General features: G+C 48.1%; 1 protein-coding gene across 3 annotated transcripts; it reads left to right on the forward strand.

Annotated features, from left to right (window-relative positions):
* The first annotated feature begins 4,721 nt into the window (after window positions 1–4,721).
* Window positions 4,722–18,627, forward strand: LOC309364717 (uncharacterized protein). 3 transcript variants are annotated; one of them, XM_081902516.1, is made up of 9 exons: window positions 4,722–5,129; window positions 7,235–7,318; window positions 8,931–9,125; window positions 9,969–9,991; window positions 10,094–10,206; window positions 11,127–11,159; window positions 12,611–12,702; window positions 17,593–17,716; window positions 17,917–18,627. In XM_081902516.1, exons 1-9 carry the CDS (start codon window positions 4,755–4,757, stop codon window positions 18,522–18,524), a joined length of 1,647 nt encoding a protein of 548 aa, XP_081758642.1. In that variant the 5' UTR covers window positions 4,722–4,754; the 3' UTR covers window positions 18,525–18,627. The 3 variants fall into 3 exon arrangements, with proteins under 3 accessions (XP_081758642.1, XP_081758640.1, XP_081758641.1); XM_081902514.1 differs by having other exon boundaries at window positions 4,723–5,129; window positions 17,914–18,627; XM_081902515.1 differs by having other exon boundaries at window positions 4,724–5,129; window positions 12,614–12,702; window positions 17,914–18,627.
* The last annotated feature ends 332 nt before the right edge of the window (window positions 18,628–18,959 follow it).

Here is an 18,959-nt window from a genome sequence, read left to right on the forward strand (position 1 = left end):
GCTTTTTTAATGTAAAAAAATTATTGATATAAACACATACAAAACACTGTAAAAGTGATGAATTACACATAAGCTTTATGCTAGGTTCGATGGTTTGTCCATTTAGCCCAGTATTATGAACTTAAGAGATGAGGAACTTGCGGCCTTCCAAATGTTTTATTCAGTGTGGTGTAGTGGTTAAGAGCCGTAGTCTCGTAATCTTGGGAACCGGGTTCGCTTCTCCACTCCTCCACCTGCAGCTACTGGGTGACCTTGGGCTGGTCACACTTCTTTGAAGTCTCTCAGCCCCACTCACCTCACAGAGTTTGTTGTGGAGGAGGAAGGGAAAGGAGAATGTTAGCCGCTTTGAGACTCCTTAAAGGGAGCGAAAGGCGGGATATCAAATCCAAACTCTTCTTCTTCTTCTTAACTGAGCTTTCAGAATGAGAGAGAGGAATGTCAAAGGAGATAATAAGAGAAAATAGAGTGAAATAACAAGCCCCGCTCCACCCTCTGCTGTGGGTCTAGAACAGGCGTACCCAACCTGCGGCTCTCCAGATGTTTTGGCCTACAACTCCCATGATCCCTAGCTAGCAGGACCAGTGGTCAGGGATGATGGGAATTGTAGTCCAAAACATCTGGAGGGCTGAAGGTTGAGAATGCCTGGTCTACAACAGCATTCTCAGAGAAATGCATTACATTACGGTTGCTCATGAGAATGTGGCAGATGTCACATTCTGGTGGCCCTCCAGATATTGATTGCCTCCAACGCTCATTAGCTGTGGTCAACTGTCTGGGATTATTGGCAGCTGTAGTCTAGCAACACCTGGAGGTCCACATGGGTTCCCCCATCTCTGGGTCAGATCTCCAGAGTCTCACCCTGAGGCCTCTCTTATTGCTTGCTACCTGATCCTTTCCCCTGAAGAGGCCTAGGATCAAATTTCAGACCTTCTGTCGGCAGAGCATGTGCTAGTTTTGCAAGATTTCAGAAAATGAAAAATCCAGACACAAATGTTGAGCTTTTCCAGGCAAAGTTTTGTTGGCCAAAGTTGTTCAGCCTTTTTTCAGTGATTCCCAATGGCCAAATCCCAACCTAGCAACCCTAGCAAACACTCTGCCACCAAGGGCCCATCTGCACTATACATTTAGAGCAGTACAATGTCACATTAAAGAGTCACAACTTTCCCCAAGGAACTGTAGCGTGTGAAGGGTGCTGAGAGCTGTTAGGAGCCCTTCGCAGATCTACAATTCCCAGAGCGGTTTAACAATCAGTCCCTCTTCCCAGGGAACTCTGGTTGGCAGGGGCTTCCCTGAATCCTGTAGCTGGCAGAGGAGGGAACAGAATACAGTGGTACCTCAGGTTACATACGCTTCAGGTTACATACGCTTCAGGTTACAGACTCCGCTAACCCAGAAATAGTGCTTCAGGTTAAGAACTTTGCTTCAAGATGAGAACAGAAATCGTGCAGCAGCAGCACGGTGACAACGGGAGGCCCCATTAGCTAAAGTGGTGCTTCGGGTTAAGAACAGTTTCAGGATAAATACGGACCTCTGGAACGAATTAAGTACTTAACCTGAGGTACCACTGTAGTGGACTAGATGGCATTAGATTTTTTTTTACTTTCCTGAAGGAGGGGGTAGAAAACCTCTAGCAACTCACCTGAAGATACTGGTATATATCTTTTTTAACATCCCCAGAATGCATGATGGAGGCAAAACAAAGGTGCTTATTTACTACCAGGAATAGGACCTAAAGCCAACAGGATAAAGAAATCCTGGGCAAATCAGGAGAACTGGAGCCTAATGTTTCTACACTTTCTCCCTGGTCCCTGATACTTAAAGACAGTATCAAAATTAATCCAGAGCCTCAGGTTGCAAAAGGGAAGTTTTAAAAACTCGCTAATGGCTGATTCTTGAGGTGACCCTGAATTATTTTATGAAGAGCACAGAACAATAAGGAGGAAGACACCAGCCTTTCCTGCTTAGTTTGTCTTACCTTTTAACAGTTCTCTTTTGTTATTTAAGTAATCTCTACAGCCTGAAGATCTGGGGTCTTCAGACAGGCCAATGCATAGCCATTATGAGAAAGAGTACTTAACCCAGGAATGAGGCAGGTTTATCTCCAGCAGGGCAGTTAATGGAGGAATAATAGAACCACCACCAACAACAACTTGGCAACAACAACAACTTGGCCCTCAGGAGCTGAACTCCTGCAAAGAGTGAGAAACCTCCATATCCAAACATTTCCAGCAAATTAGTTCTCTCCACATGTGGCTTGTCAGTGGCAGTGAATCAGTCAGGCTGCCAAATCTCTTTCTCCCTAACTATATTTTGTAAGGTAAAGGTAAAGGTACCCCTGCCCGTACGGGCCAGTCTTGACAGACTCTGGGGTTGTGCGCCCATCTCACTTAAGAGGCCAGGGGCCAGCGCTGTCCGGAGACACTTCCGGGTCACATGGCCAGTGTGACATCGCTGCTCTGGTGAGCCAGAGCTGCACACGGAAACGCCGTTTACCTTCCCGCTGGTAAGCGGTCCCTATTTATCTACTTGCACCCGGAGGTGCTTTCGAACTGCTAGGTTGGCAGGCGCTGGGACCGAGCAGCGGGAGCGCACCCCGCAGCAGGGATTCGAACCGCCGACCTTTCGATCAGCAAGTCCTAGGCGCTGAGGCTTTAACCCACAGCGCCACCTGTGTCCCAACTATATTTTGTAGTCACCCACTATTATGAGATGAATCTGTAAACTGCCTTGAGTCCCGTCAGGGGCAAATATATAAAAATATTTTTTGGTGTTGTTACAATAGCACCAGTGTGAAACTGCTGGGTTACAATTACGGTAATCAGGAAATTCTACTCTATTGCACCTGATAAAATGGACTCTAGGACCTGGGAGGCTGAGGAGGCTCAGCCATGACCTTGGGCCAGCCAGTTTCTCAGTCTCTGACCCTACCCCACAGGGTTGTTGTGAAGATAAAATGGAGAGGTGAGAACCATGTGCACTGCTTGATCTCCTTGGAGGAGGGATATAAACTCAGTAAATAAATAAATAGCCAATGGAAGTTTAAACTTTGTTCATCTTTAAAGCACCGCAAGATTCTTTGTCGGTTTTACTCCAATTTTATTTCCAATAGGAATTGCAAATAAGTACCTTTGCCAATAGATGGCAGTATACATTTTTCTTGGCACTTTCGTTGTCCAGTTCACAGGAATTGTCTAATAGTGCCTTTAAATTAAGGACCAATCGGTTTTTATTCTACAAATGGCCCGGGGAAGCAGCAGCCCTCTCTCCCGTTGCTGCTTCTCTCACAACCCTTATTCAGAGGTTGAGTGTTTGCTACTTGTTTTGTTAAGCATTGTTAAAGGTAAAGGGACCCCTGACCGTTAGGTCCAGTCGTGGCCGACTCTGGGGTTGCGGCACTCATCTTGCTTTATTGGCCGAGGCAGCCGGCATACAGCTTCCGGGTCATGTGGCCAGCATGACTAAGCCGCTTCTGGCGAACCAGAGCAGCTCACGGAAACGCCATTTACCTTCCCGCTGGAGCAGTACCTATTTATCTACTTGCACTTTGACGTGCTTTTGAACTGCTGGGTTGGCAGGAGCAGGGACCGAGCAACGGGAACTCACCCTGTCGAACTGCCGACCTTCTGATCGGCAAGCCCAAGAGGCTCAGTGGTTTAGACCATTAGCGAGTTGTTACGATCTGCCAAAGCATCCCTTTCCCTCTCAAACTGTGGAACTCATGTGCCCAGGAGGCAGCAATGGTCCCCCAACTTGGATGGCTTTAAAATGGGATTCATGGAGCGATAGGCATCCATGGCTACTAGCACTGAGAGGCAGTAATGCTTTTGAATCCCACTTGCTGGAAAACACAGAAGGGGATAACACCCTTGCGCTCCTGCGCCGCTTGCTGGTTTCCCACTGGTTGGCCACTGTGAGATCAGGATGTTGGCCAGGGCCAGATTTAGGTCTGATGAGGCCCTAAGCTACTGAAGGTAATGGGGCCCTTTATACGTCCAGCTGTCCTTTGTCAACAACAAATTGTCGCTGTTTTTTGTGTTGAATATATGCTGTAAGGTAATTGATGGACCTAATAGGTATCTAAAGCCATTTGCACATAACAAAATATGCATTTTATCAAAGTAATTGTTGAACTGAAATACAATTAAGAAGAAGTATATTGATAGTGAAATAATTATGAAGCTCTAACTGAAAATGATTTTTTATTCATAACAAACTTAATAATGCAAAAACAGTAACAAAAGTTCCTCTAGAAACACAATTTACAATGACCAGTCTTGCTATAACATGAACTAATAAATGTAAATATAGGATGCAAACTACTATTATAAATAGCTTTATTAATATGAAATTAAGTGTTATAACCTGTACAATGTAATTGTAGGGTTTCTTTATTTATTTTTTAATTTTATATTTTGGAAGTGTACATCCAGTTTTTTGTTTCCTTTAATTTTTTGGGGGCCCCCGAAGAGAGTGGGGCCCTAAGCTATAGCTTGTTTAGCTTATACGTAAATCCGGCACTGACTGGCCTTGGCTGGGCCATTGGCCTGATCCATCCGCGTTCTTCTGTTGCAACGCGCAAAAGCGATCGGCAAGCTCGGAAGTGGGGAAACGATGAAAACTCAGTGGCGGTGGCGCCTGCCACGCCCCCTTAAGCACCTCCACCCGAAAGGGCGGGGCTAACAGGAGGTCCCGCCCACCTCCCCAAATCCCACCCTGTTTCCCAGGGATCCTTTTGTGCTTTCCAAACTGCGGCCATGGCCGATCTGGGAGGCCTTCGGGGCGCCCTCTCTTGCCCCGTGTGCCTGGACCTTTTCCGGGACCCGGTGATGCTGTCCGGCTGCGGCCACAACCTGTGCCGGGCCTGCGTGAGCCGCTGCTGGGGGCAGCTGGAGAGGAGCCTGCGCTGCCCGCTCTGCCGGCAGCTGCTCCCGCTGCATCGCCTGCTGCAGCCCAGCCCGCTTTTGGGCAGCCTGGCGGAGCGCCTCCGGAGCCCCCGCCGCGGCCCCCCGCTGCCACCTCTGGAGGGAGAGAGACCCCCCGCTTCCCTGGACGGAGGATCGTCGTCCAGCATTGCGCCTGGTTCGGCCTCGATCGTGGGAACGGCGGCGGGGGTGTTTGGGGGAATGTCTGTGAGCAGGAAAGATACTCCGGGATGGGGTGGGTGGAAGCTGCGTGGCGGGGTTTAAGAAACCTCGGTGGTCCTGCGGGGCGGGGGTTGGGGGGGTTGAGATCTGCCTCTTGCTTCCATCCTTTGGACCCTAGCTGTCAACTTTTCCCTTTTCTCGCGAGGAATCCTATTCGGAATAAGGGAATTCCCCTTTAAAAAAGGGGGAAAGTTGACAGCTATGCTTTGGACGTGTCTCTGTTGAAGCTGGGAGGCGTCGCCAGGATCTCAAAAGTTTCCAGCTGTCGTTAAAAAGAAACAGAAAAAGCACGCATCTAGATGTCTATAAGAGTATTTGTTTCTTTTTTTGGGGGGGGGGAGATATCCGGGTCACTTGGCAATGAAGTGTCCTGAGCCATAAAGCAAAAGAACAATGGCTTCGCTCTGTCTCCCGCTGTCAGAGGCAGTATACTGGGAATTTCAAGCTGGGAGAACGGACCAGATAAGCCAGGCATAGGCAAATCTGGCCCTCCAGGTGTTTTGGGACTACAACTCCCATCTTCCCTAGCTAACAGTGGTCAGGGATGATGGGAATTGTAGTCCCAAAACATCTGGAGGGTCGAGTTTGCCTATGCCTGAGATAAGCTCTTGGCCTCATCCTGCCAGGCTTTTTAAAATTCTGTTTTGGCTCTGATTTTTCGCTGAAAAACTGGGCAACATTTTAAGCCACCAGCAATATAGTCATAATGTGTTGTTTTTAAAAAAAATAAAAAAAATGCAAAGACATTATTGGGTTAAGGGAACAAATAACCTTGCCTTGCTGGTATCAATCACTGTGATCAAAGTCTATACATAAGCAAATGCCTGGAGGAGCTTTGGGTGAATGATGTTTTTACCTGCCATGGGGAACTCCTTCTTTACAACATCCTGGGCTTATTAAGATGCCTCTGAGCTGTAAGCTTCAGCCTGATCCAAACAAGCTTTGGCTAATGCTTACCTTACATGCCTGGTCAGATGTAAATTGTTTTGCTTTCAATAGGGATTCCTTTCAGATACTGGTAAGTGTGCCTAGCAAGGGAGCTGATCTGTGGCTCTCCAGGTGTTATTGGACTTCAACTTCCATCATCGCTTACCCTTGGCTATGCTACCTGGGGCTGATGGGAGTTGGAGTCCGACAATGTCTGGAGGACTACTGGTTCTTCATCTCTGGTTTATAGTGTTGCAGCCAGAATGGTGGTCCCCTGAGCAGTGGCAAACAGGTCCAAGGATCACCACAAACTGCTGGGATTTATTTAAAAACCATGCCCTGCTTTTCATGTGCCTGTCAAAGCAGCTTACAAAAAAAATTAAACAAAACATGCAACGTGCAAAATTTAAAATATCATAGAATTAGAATAGAATTCATGGTGCAAAGGCCTCCTGAAATAAAACTGTTTTGACTTGACACCTGAAACTTTGCAGGGAAGGTGCCCTAAACTATAGCTTCTGCCGGGAAGGAGTTCCATAGAATTCTGCCAGGAAGGAGTTCCATAGAATTGGGCCTACTACATTGAAGGAAGGGACACAGGTGGCGCTGTGGTTTAAACCACTGTGCCGCTTGGACTTGCCGATTGGGAGGTTGGCGGTTCGGGTTTGAGGCCCTGCGACAGGGTGAGCTCCCGTTGTTCAGTCCCAGCTCCTGCCAACCTAGCAGTTCGAAAGCACGCAGTTCAAATAGATAAATAGGTACCACTCCAGCGGGAAGGTAAACGGCATTTCCGTGTGCTGCTCTGGCTTTGCCAGAAGCGGCTTAGTCATGCTGGCCACATGACCCGGAAAAACTGTCTGTGGACGAACCCCAGAGTCGTTCGTGACTGGACTTAACAGTCAGGGATCCCTTTACCTTTACATTCTCATTGACATGGGGACCACTCATCAGGCTCCCGCAGATGATTTATGAAACGTCTTATAGCCAGGGTTGCTCCATGACCAGAGAAATAAAATCACCTAGCCTGCTCCTCTGCTACTAACAGCACCCTGAACATTTGAAATCAGCAGAGATTTGCTAAAGACGTGAGAGCACGGCGTGGTGTTGAGAGTTGGCAGCACTTTGTGTAGCTGTTCACAAAAATAACCACATCTGTCTTTCAGGGGAAGCTGGTGGTGGACCAGTCTGGTCTGAAGCTGGAGAGAGAAGCCAGCACCACTGAAGAGAAGCAGAGAGAGGAGCTGCTGGTAGGTATTTTAAATGAGATTTGCAAGTAGGGTAGCCAGAGGCAAAAACGTCACTTGCACAACAAATTTCCTCTTCTGTACAGCAATTAATGGTGCGGAAGGCACAACCGCTTTTGCATTTAGCCACTCTTGTTGAATTCTATACAGTCACACCTTGGGTTACAGACGCTTCACGTTGCGTATTTTCGGGTTAGGGACCAAAACCCGGAAGTACTGGAATGGGTTACTTCCGGGTTTCGGCGGTCGCACATGTGCAGAAGCACTAAATTGCATTTTGCGCATGTGCAGAAATGCCGAATCGCAACCCGCGCATGCGCAGAAGCGCTACTGCAAGTTGCGAACGCTGCAGGTTGCGAACGTGCATCATGCACAGATCATGTTCGCAACCTGAGCGTCCACTGTACACACACACAACATTGTTCTTTCAAGGAACTCAGGGAAGTGTGCAATTCCCCGCCATCTCTTGCCGCCCTCACAACCACCCTGTGAGGTAGGTTAGGCTGAGAGATGGAGACTGGCTCAAGGTCTCCCAATGTCCTCCGTGGCTCGGAGAGGGCGTTTGGACCTCTCTTTGTCCTGATGCTCTAACTCGGAGACAGGGAGCCTGGGGCTCTGGGTGTTCGTCGTTAGGAGCTGGAGCCGGGAGTGGGTCAGCAATAAATGAACAGTAGTGAGGACACGGGTGGCGCTGTGGGTTAAACCACAGAGCCTAGGATGTGCCAATCAGAAGGTTGGCAGTTCGAATCCCCATGAAGGGGTGAGCTCCCGTTGCTCGGTCCCTGCTCCTGCCAACCTAGCAGTTCGAAAGCACATCAAAGTGCAAGTAGATGAATAGGTACTGCTCCAGCGGGAAGGTAAACGGCGTTTCCAAGCGCTGCTCTGGTTCGTCAGAAGCAGCTTGGTCATGCTGGCCACATGACCCGGAAGCTGTACGACGGCTCCCTTGGCCAATAAAGCGAGATGAGCACCGCAACCCCAGAGTCGGCCACGACTGCACCTAATGGTCAGGGGTCCCTTTACCTTTACCTTTAGTGTCAGTGGAGTCAACCCTTTATTCAAAGAAACCAAAGCAGCACAGGCCTAGCAGCAACTCTTCCCAGTAGACCTTTCCTGAATGAGTTGCGAGGTTCTGATTCTGAACTGCTCTCTGCCACAGCCTCTTCCCGCTCACTGAATCCTGTTGCCCCTTCAGCTGCTGACACCACCACCTCCCGGTTTGCTCCCTCTTCGCCCTCATTGTCACCCTGGCTCTTCGTCTTCTTCCCCTGGGGGTTCCACAGCGGGTGTCTCCCACCACTCCTCTGTATTCAGCCAGTCCATCACAGCTCCCTACACCATCTCTGACCATTGGGCATGCTGGCTGCATCCAATAGATCTCCCGGTTCCCCATCTCTCTGCTGGCTGTTGCATGGCGCAGGTAGAAATTTAGCCTGGGAAGTTTCCCCGCAGGTTAACTGTGTGTTAGGAGGAGCCTCGCCTGCTGAATCCTTGTTTGCCAGGCAGCTGTTGAAAGGCCTGAGAGCTACGCCGGGGAATGCTGCCTTGGCAATTCTTCCAGGAACTCTCCTTTGCAAACACGCTCGATTTGTTTTGCTTGATCCTGTCCCTGCAGAAGCAGGCGGAAGTGGAAGGACAGCAGCTCACCCAGCAATGGAAGGAGCTACGTGGCTTTTTGGAGGAGCAGGAGAGGCATTTGCGGAACCATTGGGAAGAACTCGAGAGAGACATCGCCCAGGGAGCCCCCCAAACGCTCCGTGAGGATCCTCTGCAGCAGGAACCGTACAGGGAGCGCGGCCAAGTGTCGCCTGTAAGTTCTGCAACAGGGCTGGGGAACCTGGGGCTAAAGCTCCAACCAGGTGCTTTTTCCTGGTTGAAACATGCCGGTGATTTAAATAATAATACTGTAATTGTGTTTGTGTTTTATAACATGAGTGTCTCATTCAATTTGGAAGCTGGTTCCTACTTTTAGTACAGCTGTTGTACTTTTAAAGATGGCCCAGTGATTGCCATTTTTCACAACGGTCAATATCTGTGGCTTTGCAGTAATAATAATAATAATAATAATAATAATTGTAGTAGTAGTAGTAGTAATAATAATAATAATAATTTATTTTTATACCCCAGGCACTCTGGGTAGCTCCCAACAGAATATTATTATTATTATTATTAATAATAATAATAATAAAGCGATAAAACATCAAACATTAAAAACTTCCCTAAACAGGGCTGCCTTCAGACGTCTTCTAAAAGTCAGATAGTTGTTTATTTCCTTGACATCTGGTGGGAGGGCGTTCCACAGGGTGGGCGCCACCACCAAGAAGGCCCTCTGCCTGGTTCCCTCTAACTTTGCTTCTCGCAGCGAGGGAACTGCCAGAAGGCCCTCGGCGCTGGACCTCAGTGTCCGGGCTGAATGATGGGGGTGGAGACGCTCCTTCAGGTATACTGGGCCGAGGCCGTTTAGGGCTTTAAAGGTCAGCACCAACACTTTGAATTGTGCTCAGAAATGTACTGGGAGCCAATGTAGTTCTTTCAGGACTGGTGTTATATGGCTTCGGCAGCCACTCCCAGGCACCAGTCTAGCTGCCGCATTCTGCTAGGTATGCTTCCCTGACTCATGTGTGCATAAACCTCTTTTTATCTTTCCTTTTAGGGCGTTGGAAGAACAAGGAGCAGGTAAATATTGGCCCCGTCCTTCTGCATCTCTGCTGGGTTTGTAACAAGCAGAGAAATGGATGTTGGGTTTTGGGGTCATCTCTCTTCTTCCTCACCCTTCAGCATGGAAGATGGCATGTTGAAGACAGACCTCACAGTAGCAGAGCTAAAGCAGAGACTCAGCAACTTCTCCAGGAAACGGGCCATCCTGCAGGAGGCGCTGCTGCGATTCAAAGGTAAACAGGAGTCTTGCTGCGGCACTGCCTCATGGGACTTGTGTTATTTGCGTGATACCAGCAGCCGTGTGGGTGGGGTTGATTTTTGTGGCTTTTGGAGTCTGCCAGCATGGTGCTCTTTAGATGTTGTTGGGCTACAACTCTCTTCAACTCTGATATTCCAAATGTTAAAAAAACCCCCAAAAGCCTAGTTTGCTGGGCAGCTTGAGGGTTATTTTTGGAAAAGCTCAGCTGGGAGCATCTGCGTTATGAGCTGATATGGTTTGCCCACCATGCTGAGCCACAAATTTAACCAGAACTTGTCCCACAGATTATCAAACAAACCATCGCTTGTTTCTCCAAAGTTAGGTTTGTCTCCAGCTGCTTTCGCCTCGTTCCTTTGTGGTTTGATGAGTGTCAGCAGCTGGTGTGGTGAATCAAACCATGCTTAAGGGACGGTGCTGGGTTTACACATAACGCCAAGCTTTACAAACTAACAAACTTTGTCTTTACTAACAGCAAACCTTTGTTTCAGACTGGTTTGTTGACGGTGAACAAACCATAGCTAGGGCTGGGTTCATACATACGGCTAAGCCATGGTTCATATAACCATGGTTTAGTATTGTGTGTGAACCAGGCAGACCAACTTCTGAATAAACACGCATGAGATTGTGCTGCTGAATTCAGATCCAAGCCCTTGGTTCCATTCTTGACTCCTCTTACAGAAAGATCCAATCTCAGTCGCCTAGATCAGCAGACCATAAGGGTTGTTTTGTCTAGTAAATTATAGCAATCATTTACAGCCCCATCTATTGTGAGAGTTTAATTCTCCTCCCTCCTTGACTATGCATGTTCCCCCCCATGCCCCCAAAGTCCTTACTGAGCTCAATGGGGCTTTCTCCCAAGGAAGCGATTACCACCTTATTGTTTTCTTCCTCCAGAGAATCTCTGCGTGGAAGTAGATGGAGACATAGGTAAGTGATAATGGCTGTCTCCGGGGCATTAGATGACACAAATGGACACTGATGGATGAAGAGGTTGATCTCGCTATACAGTGGTACCTTGGGTTACATATGCTTCAGGTTACAGACTCCGCTAACCCAGAAATAGTACCTCAGGTTAAGAACTTGGCTTCAGGATGAGAACAGAAATCGTGCTCTGGCGGTGTAGTGGCAGCGGGAGGCCCCATTAACTAAAGTGGTGCTTCAGGTTAAGAACAGACCTCCAGAACGAATTAAATACTTAACTGTACATAATATATTTTCCCGTTTGATCTGTGTTGCTCCTTTACGCCTTTGAAATGGTAACCGCTGGATCCCTGACTTTTGCTTGTCTTAAATTCCACATCCTCTGAAGGGACAAAATAATGGAAATACAGGGGAGATAGGCGTATGTACAGTGGTACCTCTGGTTGCGAACAGGATCCGTTCCGGAGCCCCGTTTGCAACATGAGCAGAACGCAACCCTTGTCTGCGTGGGTCACGTCATTTTGAGCGTCTGCGCATGCGCGAGTGGCGAAACCCGGAAGGAACCCTTTCCAGTACTTCCGGGTCGCCGTGGGACGCAACCTGAAATGACGTAACCTGAACCGAACGTAACAAGAGGTATGACTGTACTAGAGTTGCAAAAGGATACGTACTTTTAAAATAGTGATATTCTGAGCGTGCATGCCAACCTCTCTTTCTGTCTTCAAGAGGGAAATATGTCGGTTAGATCTTTCTCTCCCCACTGGAGAATAGAAGGGTGGGTGGTCCACATCTTTGTTCTGGACCCTTACCCCTATTCCTGTTCCGCTGTTGTGTGTATGTTTATATAATTTGTGGAAGGCGTTTTGCACAGTACAGTGGTACCTCAGGTTACATACGCTTCAGGTTACACACTCCGCTAACCCAGAAATAGTACCTCAGGTTAAGAACTTTGCTTCAGGATAAGAACAGAAATTGGGCTCTGGCGGCACGGCAGCAGCGGGAGGCCCCCATTAGCTAAAGTGGTGCTTCAGGTTAAGAACACTTTCAGGTTAAGAATGGACCTCTGGAACAAATTAAGTACTTAACCTTAGGTACCACTGTATTCTGCTTTCTCTCCTCTTTCCCCCACTTTGAACGCAGGCGGGGGAGGGGCAGGGAGGTTGAGCTGGCATTTGAACTTGAAATGTAAAAAATGGTGTCCCAGATATGTCTACCAAATTTCATTCCCACCCACTGATGTTCAGGGGAGCTGAGGAATTGCAAGGAAACAGAATTCCCAGTGGAATATTCCAAGCAAAGGCTTGTCTTCACTTGGCTAGCCATGTTGCTTTTTCTTCCTAGGCCTCTGTGCTGAATAAAATGCCCGTCCAATGTCTCTAGAGTTAGAACCCAAGAATGATTAAGATTTATTTCTCTCCTATGGACCAGATTCTCACCCTTTACCCTTCTTGCTCAAGCAGGCTACAGAACAGCACCCTCACTTCAGTCCGTGCTGATCCACTCTTCCCAGGAAAACAGAAGCAAAAAACCTGCGGCGGACGTGATCCAGGTATCTGGTATTCGGAGAGCAGCAAGCATTAGGAACCTGGGAAGTTGGATCCCTTGGTCCATTTAGCTTAGTCTTGTCAACACTGGCTGGCAGCATCTCCCCAGCCATGCATGAAGATGAACCTAGGATTGAACTAGGACCTTGAGCATACAAACCAGATGCTCTACTACTGAGCTAAGACTCTTCTCTATGTTGCTTAACCGTTCTCTCTGTTTCCAAAGTTCAGAGGTGAGTGTGGTACCTTGGTTCTCAAACACCTTGGTACTCAAGCAACTTGGAACCCAAACACTGCAGACCCAGAAGTAAGTGTTCCGGTTTGCGAACCTTTTTCGGAAGCCGAACGTGCTCCGTTTTGAGTGTTACGCTTCCGATTTGAGTTCCACACTTCCGTTTTGAGTGTTACACTGACATCTGTCTGCTTTTGCTATTTATTTTGCATTTTTGTTCTTGTGGCTCTTATTTTTTTGTGACTGTGTTCAGCTACTGATTTATTGACTGTGTGACTGCAGTACATTGTTTATTGCTTTCATTTTATGGATCAGTGGCCTTCTTAGATAGTAAATTTCATGTTAAATTGCTGTTTTAGGGGTTGATTTTTAAAGTCTGGAACGGATTAATCCATTTTGCATTACTTTCTATGGGAAAGCGCGCCTTGGTTTTGGAACGCTTTGGTTTTGGAACGGACCTCCGGAACGGATTAAGTTTGAGAACCAAGGTACCATTGTAGAGGAAAAAACCAGCATCATCCACACAAGTGGGGATGTATCTGCAGGTTAAGGGGAACCCCAAGGTTGGCAGAAGTACAGTGGTGCCCCGCAAGACGAACGCCTCGCAAGACGAAAAACCCGCAAGACGAAAGGGTTTTCCGTTTTGGAGCCTCTTCGCAAAACGAATTTCCCTATGGGCTTGCTTTGCAAGACGAAAAAAATCTTGCATCCCCCCGCGGGTTTTTTTCGCTTTTTTTGCCCTTTTCTTAAGCCGCTAAGCCGCTTATCAGCTGTTCCGCTGATAAGCCGCTTAACAGCTAATCGCTGGAAGCCGCTTGACAGCTGTAGTGCTAATCCGCTTGCTTCGCAAGACGAAAAAACCACTAGACGAAGAGAATCGCGGAACGAATTCTTTTCGTCTAGCGAGGCACCACTGTACAACAAAAGATCTGTAAAAGGAGAGAGCTTCACAAAACCATTGAGAAGGAAGTGTTCTCAGTGAACACAGAATGCATCACCAACATTATTATTATTATTATTATTATTATTATTATTATTATTATTATTATTATTATTCCACCCATCTGGCTGTTTTGCCCCAGCCATTCCGGGCAGCTCCCAACAAATTAATACACAGTAAAACATCAAACATTTAAAAAATCCCTATACGGTACAGGGCTGCCTTCAGATGTCTTCTAAAAGTCGGATAGTTGTTTATTTCCTTGACATCAGATCGGAGGGTGTTCCACAGGGCGGGCGCCACTACCGAGAAGGCCCTGACTGCTGATGGGGAAACTGAAAACCACGGGGAATGGAATGGAGTATCACTAGAACTTGTGGACATCCAATGATTGTTGGAGGAGTCAGGATAAATTAAAGAAAGTACTTCTTCATGCATCGCGTACTGAAACTGTGGAACTCACTGCTCCAGGAAGCAGTGATGGTCCCCACTTGGATGGCTTTGAAAGAGGATTGGAGAAAATCATGGAGGAGAGTGCTCTCAATGGCTTCTAACCCTGATGGCTATGCTCTGCCTCTTTGGTCAGAGGCAGCAATGCTTCTGAATTGCTGGAAACCACAGGAAGGAAGAGGGCTCTTGTGTTCGAATCCTGCCTTTTTTTAAAAAACATAATTTTTATTGAAGTTTTCCATGTTTCATTTAGTTCAATACACATATTCAAAACTTGTATTATTTGCTCAAAATGAGAGACTTCCTTCTATCTCTCTTTCTGACATCCCTATAATCTATAGCATATTTTTCGCATTCCCGTAATCATTTCTTTATCCTATAATCACCTTAAAATACCACATTCTTGTTTACAAATCAGCATATTAATTTCACATTACAAAACATTTCAAGTTAGTGCTACAAACGTTTTTAAATGAGTACAATTTTCTTTCAGGGAATTAATAAATTTGCTCCAGTCCTTTTGATATTTTTCTTCGGTCCGATTCCTAATTCTCTCCGTCAGCTTCGCAAATTTTACCATTTTTATTCTCCAGCTTTCCAATGTAGGGAGTTCTTGCTGCTTCCACCTTTGAGCCAGGAGGATTCTCGCTGCCGTTGTAGGGTACATAAATAAATTTACATCTTTTTTTATAAATTTCTTCATCAATTAGCCCTAATAGGAATGCCTCTGGTTTTTTACAGAAGTTATATTTTAGTATATTTTTTAATTCATTGTAGATAATATCCCCAAAAGCCTTAACCTTAGCACAGGACCACCACATATGTAGGAAGTTCCCTTCCTTCACATTACATTTCCAACATAATTTGTTCTGGCACCTATACATTTTGACCAGCTTACTCGGAGTGATGTACCAATGGTAGTGTTCGAATCCTGCTTGCTGGTTTGCCACAGGCATGTGGACAGCTGCTGGAGGAATAGGATTCTGGACTAAATAATAATAATACCTTTATTGTCATTGTACAACCTGTGCACGATGAAATTAAATGAGTCCCCTGTCCACTCAATCTCTTATCAAACAACACACCACCTCACAAGTCAAATTCACTATGTTACTTTTTCATTCAACAGCCTAACAGCCCACGGATAGAAGCTATTTTTTAGCCTGTTGGTATGGCTGATTATACTTCTATATCTCCTGCCTGAGGGTAGAAGATTAAAGAGGTGCTGGCCGGGGTGTGAGTCATCCCTGAGAATTTTTCTCGCTCTCCTAAGGCAACGATCCCTTGCGATGTCATCTAGCGGACTCAAGGGACAGCCCATGCTATCATGCGCTGTGTTCACCACCATCTGTAGAGACTTTCTGTCTGTGGCTGTCAGGCCAGCATAACACACTGTGATATAATATGAAAGGACACTTTCTGTTGTGGGCCAGTAGAAGGAGTTCATCAGTTGTTGTATCTACGGGACCGCCTCTCCTGATATGCCCCACTGAGGACTTTAAGGTCCATGAATAACCATAGTTTAGAGGTCCCGGGCCCTAAGGAAGTCAGACTATCCTCTACCAGGGCCAGGGCCTTTCCGGTGATGGCTCTGACCTGGTGGAATGCTCTGTCTCATGAGACCAGGGCCCTGCAGGATTTAACCTCCTTCCGTTGGGCCTGTAAGACAGAGCTATTCCGCCTGGCCTTTACAGTGGTGCCTCGCAAGACGAAATGAATTCGTTCCGCAAGTTTTTTCTTCTTGCGAGTTTTTCGTCTTGCGAAGCACTGTTTCCCATAGGAATGCATTGAAAATCAATCAATGCGTTCCTATGGAAACCACCTTCAGACCAGGTCCAGGGACAGTCTGTCCCCTGACCTCTTCTGAAGGCTGGGGGGGGGACAAGGGCTTTTCTTCCCACCCCCAGCATTTTAAAAAAACCCGGGACAGCGGAGGACTTCTCCGCTGTCCCGGGGCGATTTAAAAGCCCCCGGGAAGGCAGGCGGGGGGGGGGACAAAGACTTTCGCCCCCCGCCAGCCTTCAGAAGAGGTCCTGGACCTCTTCTGAAGGTGGGCGGGGGGCGAAAGTCTTTGCTCCCCCCCGCCTGCCTTCAAAAGCCGTCCGGGACAGCGGAAAACGCGCTGCGTTTCTCCGCTCTCCCGGGAAAGCAGGCAGGGGGGAGCAAAGACTTTTGCCCCCCGCCGGCCTTCAGAAGAGGTCCAGGACCTCTTCTGAAAGCCAGCGGGGGGGGCGAAAGTCTTTGCTCCCCCCCGCCTGCCTTCAAAAGCCGTCCGGGCTGCGTTTCTCTGCTCTCCCGGGAAGGCAGGCAGGGGGGACCTCTTCTGAAGGCCGGCGGGGGGCAAAAGTCTTTGCTCCCCCCGGCTGCCTTCAAAAGCCGTCCGGGATAGCGGGAAGCGCTTCCCTGCTATCCCGGACTGCTTTTAAAATGCTGGCGGTGGGGAGCAAAGCCTTTCGGCCCCCGCCGGCCTTCCTGGACCTCTTCTGAAGGCCGGAGGGGGGGAAAGGCTTTGCTCCCCACCGCCAGCATTTAAAAGAGGTCCTCGGAGATTTCCCTATGGGCTTTCTTCTTGCGAAGCAAGCCCATAGGGAAATTCGTCTTGCAAAGCAACTCGCAAACGGAAAACCCTTTCGTCTTGCGGGTTTTCCGTCTTGCGAGGCATTCGTCTCGCGGGGCACCACTGTAATTTGAATTCAGCCTGATCTTTTATTTCCCTTCTCTTCCTTTCCCCTCCCCTTTTATGAAGATTGCCCACTCTGAGACCCCACAGCTAATTCTCCCCTGGTCTCCTTGCTGACCCAAGTAGGACCAATTCAGCCAGCTAGCCCTGGGGATTATCTAATTGATTTTTATTGTTATTCATGTTTTTATACTGTATTTTATGCTGCTTTTATAATTAAGTGTTTTAAAGTGTTTTAAATTTGTTGTCAGCCGCCCTGAGCCTGATTTTTGAACCGGGAAGGGCGGGGTATAAATAAAAAAATATTATTATTATTGTTTAACATTCCTTCTCAAGACCCTGAGGAAATGGAGTCTCTGTTGGGCCTTTCTGACCACCTGAGTTATGTTGATTTTCCACGTGAGGTCCTCACTGAGGTAAACGCCCAGGAATTTAAAGGAGCTATGAGACTGTTTCCACAGAGTTCTTATGTTCTTAAAGCAGGGGCAGTGGGGGAGAGCGCCAAGGGCCAGATTAAAGAGATTTGGGGGCCACAGTTGCGCTCCCCTCCCGGGCCAGTCTGAAATTTCCCATCCCTGTTCTTGGTGTTTCAGGAGTTGACAGCCTGCAAGAGAACTGCAGCACATTCAGAGCAGTTGCCGGTGGACTCGCCCCTCACAACTGCTGCCATCGCCAGGACCATCAAGGAAGAGGAAGAGGAAGCTGGCATCCCTTCAGGTAGGAGCCACTTGTTTCACTAAGGTGGGGTTTGGGGACTCCAACTCCCATCAGCATCAGGGCCAGTGACCCGGGATGATGGGAGTTTGAGTCCAGCAACAATTAGGGAACACATTGTTTGGTACAATTTGATGGTTATCCAAATTCATTTTTCTCCTTGTTCATCCCCTGGCTTCCTTGTGCACTTTTCATTCCAGCAGGCGCTATGCTGTCGGGCAGAATCAAGGAAGAGAACCCGCAGCAGAATGGCCACGAGCTGGCGGAACTCCCCGCCACAAGACCGCTGCACTCAGAATGCAGCGCTCCCCAGAGTCGTGAGCGGGTGGGTGCAGGCCAAGCCGCTTTTACAACAGGAAGGTGGCAAGGAACTAATCTGGCGACGGGCGCGGGTCAGCCTGTGTGGCCCAAAGGAGGCCGCACAAAGGCAGCCGCCCAGAAGAGGAAAGAGAAGTGCTTCCCGTGCCCCGAATGCGGAAAGACCTTCCGGCAGTTTGGGGTCCTGATCACCCACCACCGGCTGCACACGGGTGAGAAGCCCTACAGCTGCACTTACTGCGCCAAGCGCTTCAGCGATTACTCCAACCTGATTGCGCACCAGAGGACCCACACCGGGGAGAAGCCCTACCGGTGCGCCGACTGCGGGAAAAGCTTCACCCGCAGCACCACCCTCACCATTCACCAGAGGGGCCACACGCGGGAGAAGCCCTATCCCTGCCCCCAGTGCGGAAAGCGCTTCAGTCGGTCTTCGAACCTCACCATCCACCAGAGGACTCATGCAGGGGCGATGGGGAAGAAGTCACGGACTTGAGATAAGGGGTGGGGCGGGAAGGGACAAATGCTGACCTTTGGCTTGATCCAGTAGAGCTTGGGGGATTTTGGAAAAATCAATAAAATGGGTCAAATGTTGAAAACAGCGCTGGTCTTCTGTGCCAAGAGATATCAGACACTCATTCATGAGCCAATGCTTGTCCTTATTAAATACTGTATTTTTTGCTCTATAAGACTCACTTTTTCCCTCCTAAAAAGTTAGAGGAAATGTGTGTGCGTCTTATGGAGCGAATGCAGGCTGCGCAGCTATCCCAGAAGCCAGAACAGCAAGAGGGATTGCTGCTTTCACTGCGCAGTGATCCCTCTTGCTGTTCTGGCTTCTGAGATTCAGAATATTTTTTTGTTGTTGTTTTCCTCCTCCAAAAACTAGGTGCGTCTTGTGGTCCGGTGCGTCTTATAGAGCGAAAAATACGGT

The sequence above is a fragment of the Podarcis melisellensis genome (assembly GCF_964234715.1).
Source record: "Podarcis melisellensis genome assembly, chromosome: 2".
Classification (NCBI taxonomy): domain Eukaryota; kingdom Metazoa; phylum Chordata; class Lepidosauria; order Squamata; family Lacertidae; genus Podarcis; species Podarcis melisellensis.

Coding starts and splice junctions, on each gene's coding strand:
- LOC309364717 (XM_081902514.1), top strand. CDS start 4,755: ATGGCCGATCTGGGAGGCCTTCGGGGCGCCCTCTCTTGCCCCGTGTGC. Junction 10,207..11,126: donor GGCGCTGCTGCGATTCAAAG/GTAAACAGGAGT, acceptor TTCTTCCTCCAG/AGAATCTCTGCGTGGAAGTA. Junction 11,160..12,610: donor GGAAGTAGATGGAGACATAG/GTAAGTGATAAT, acceptor TTCTTGCTCAAG/CAGGCTACAGAACAGCACCC.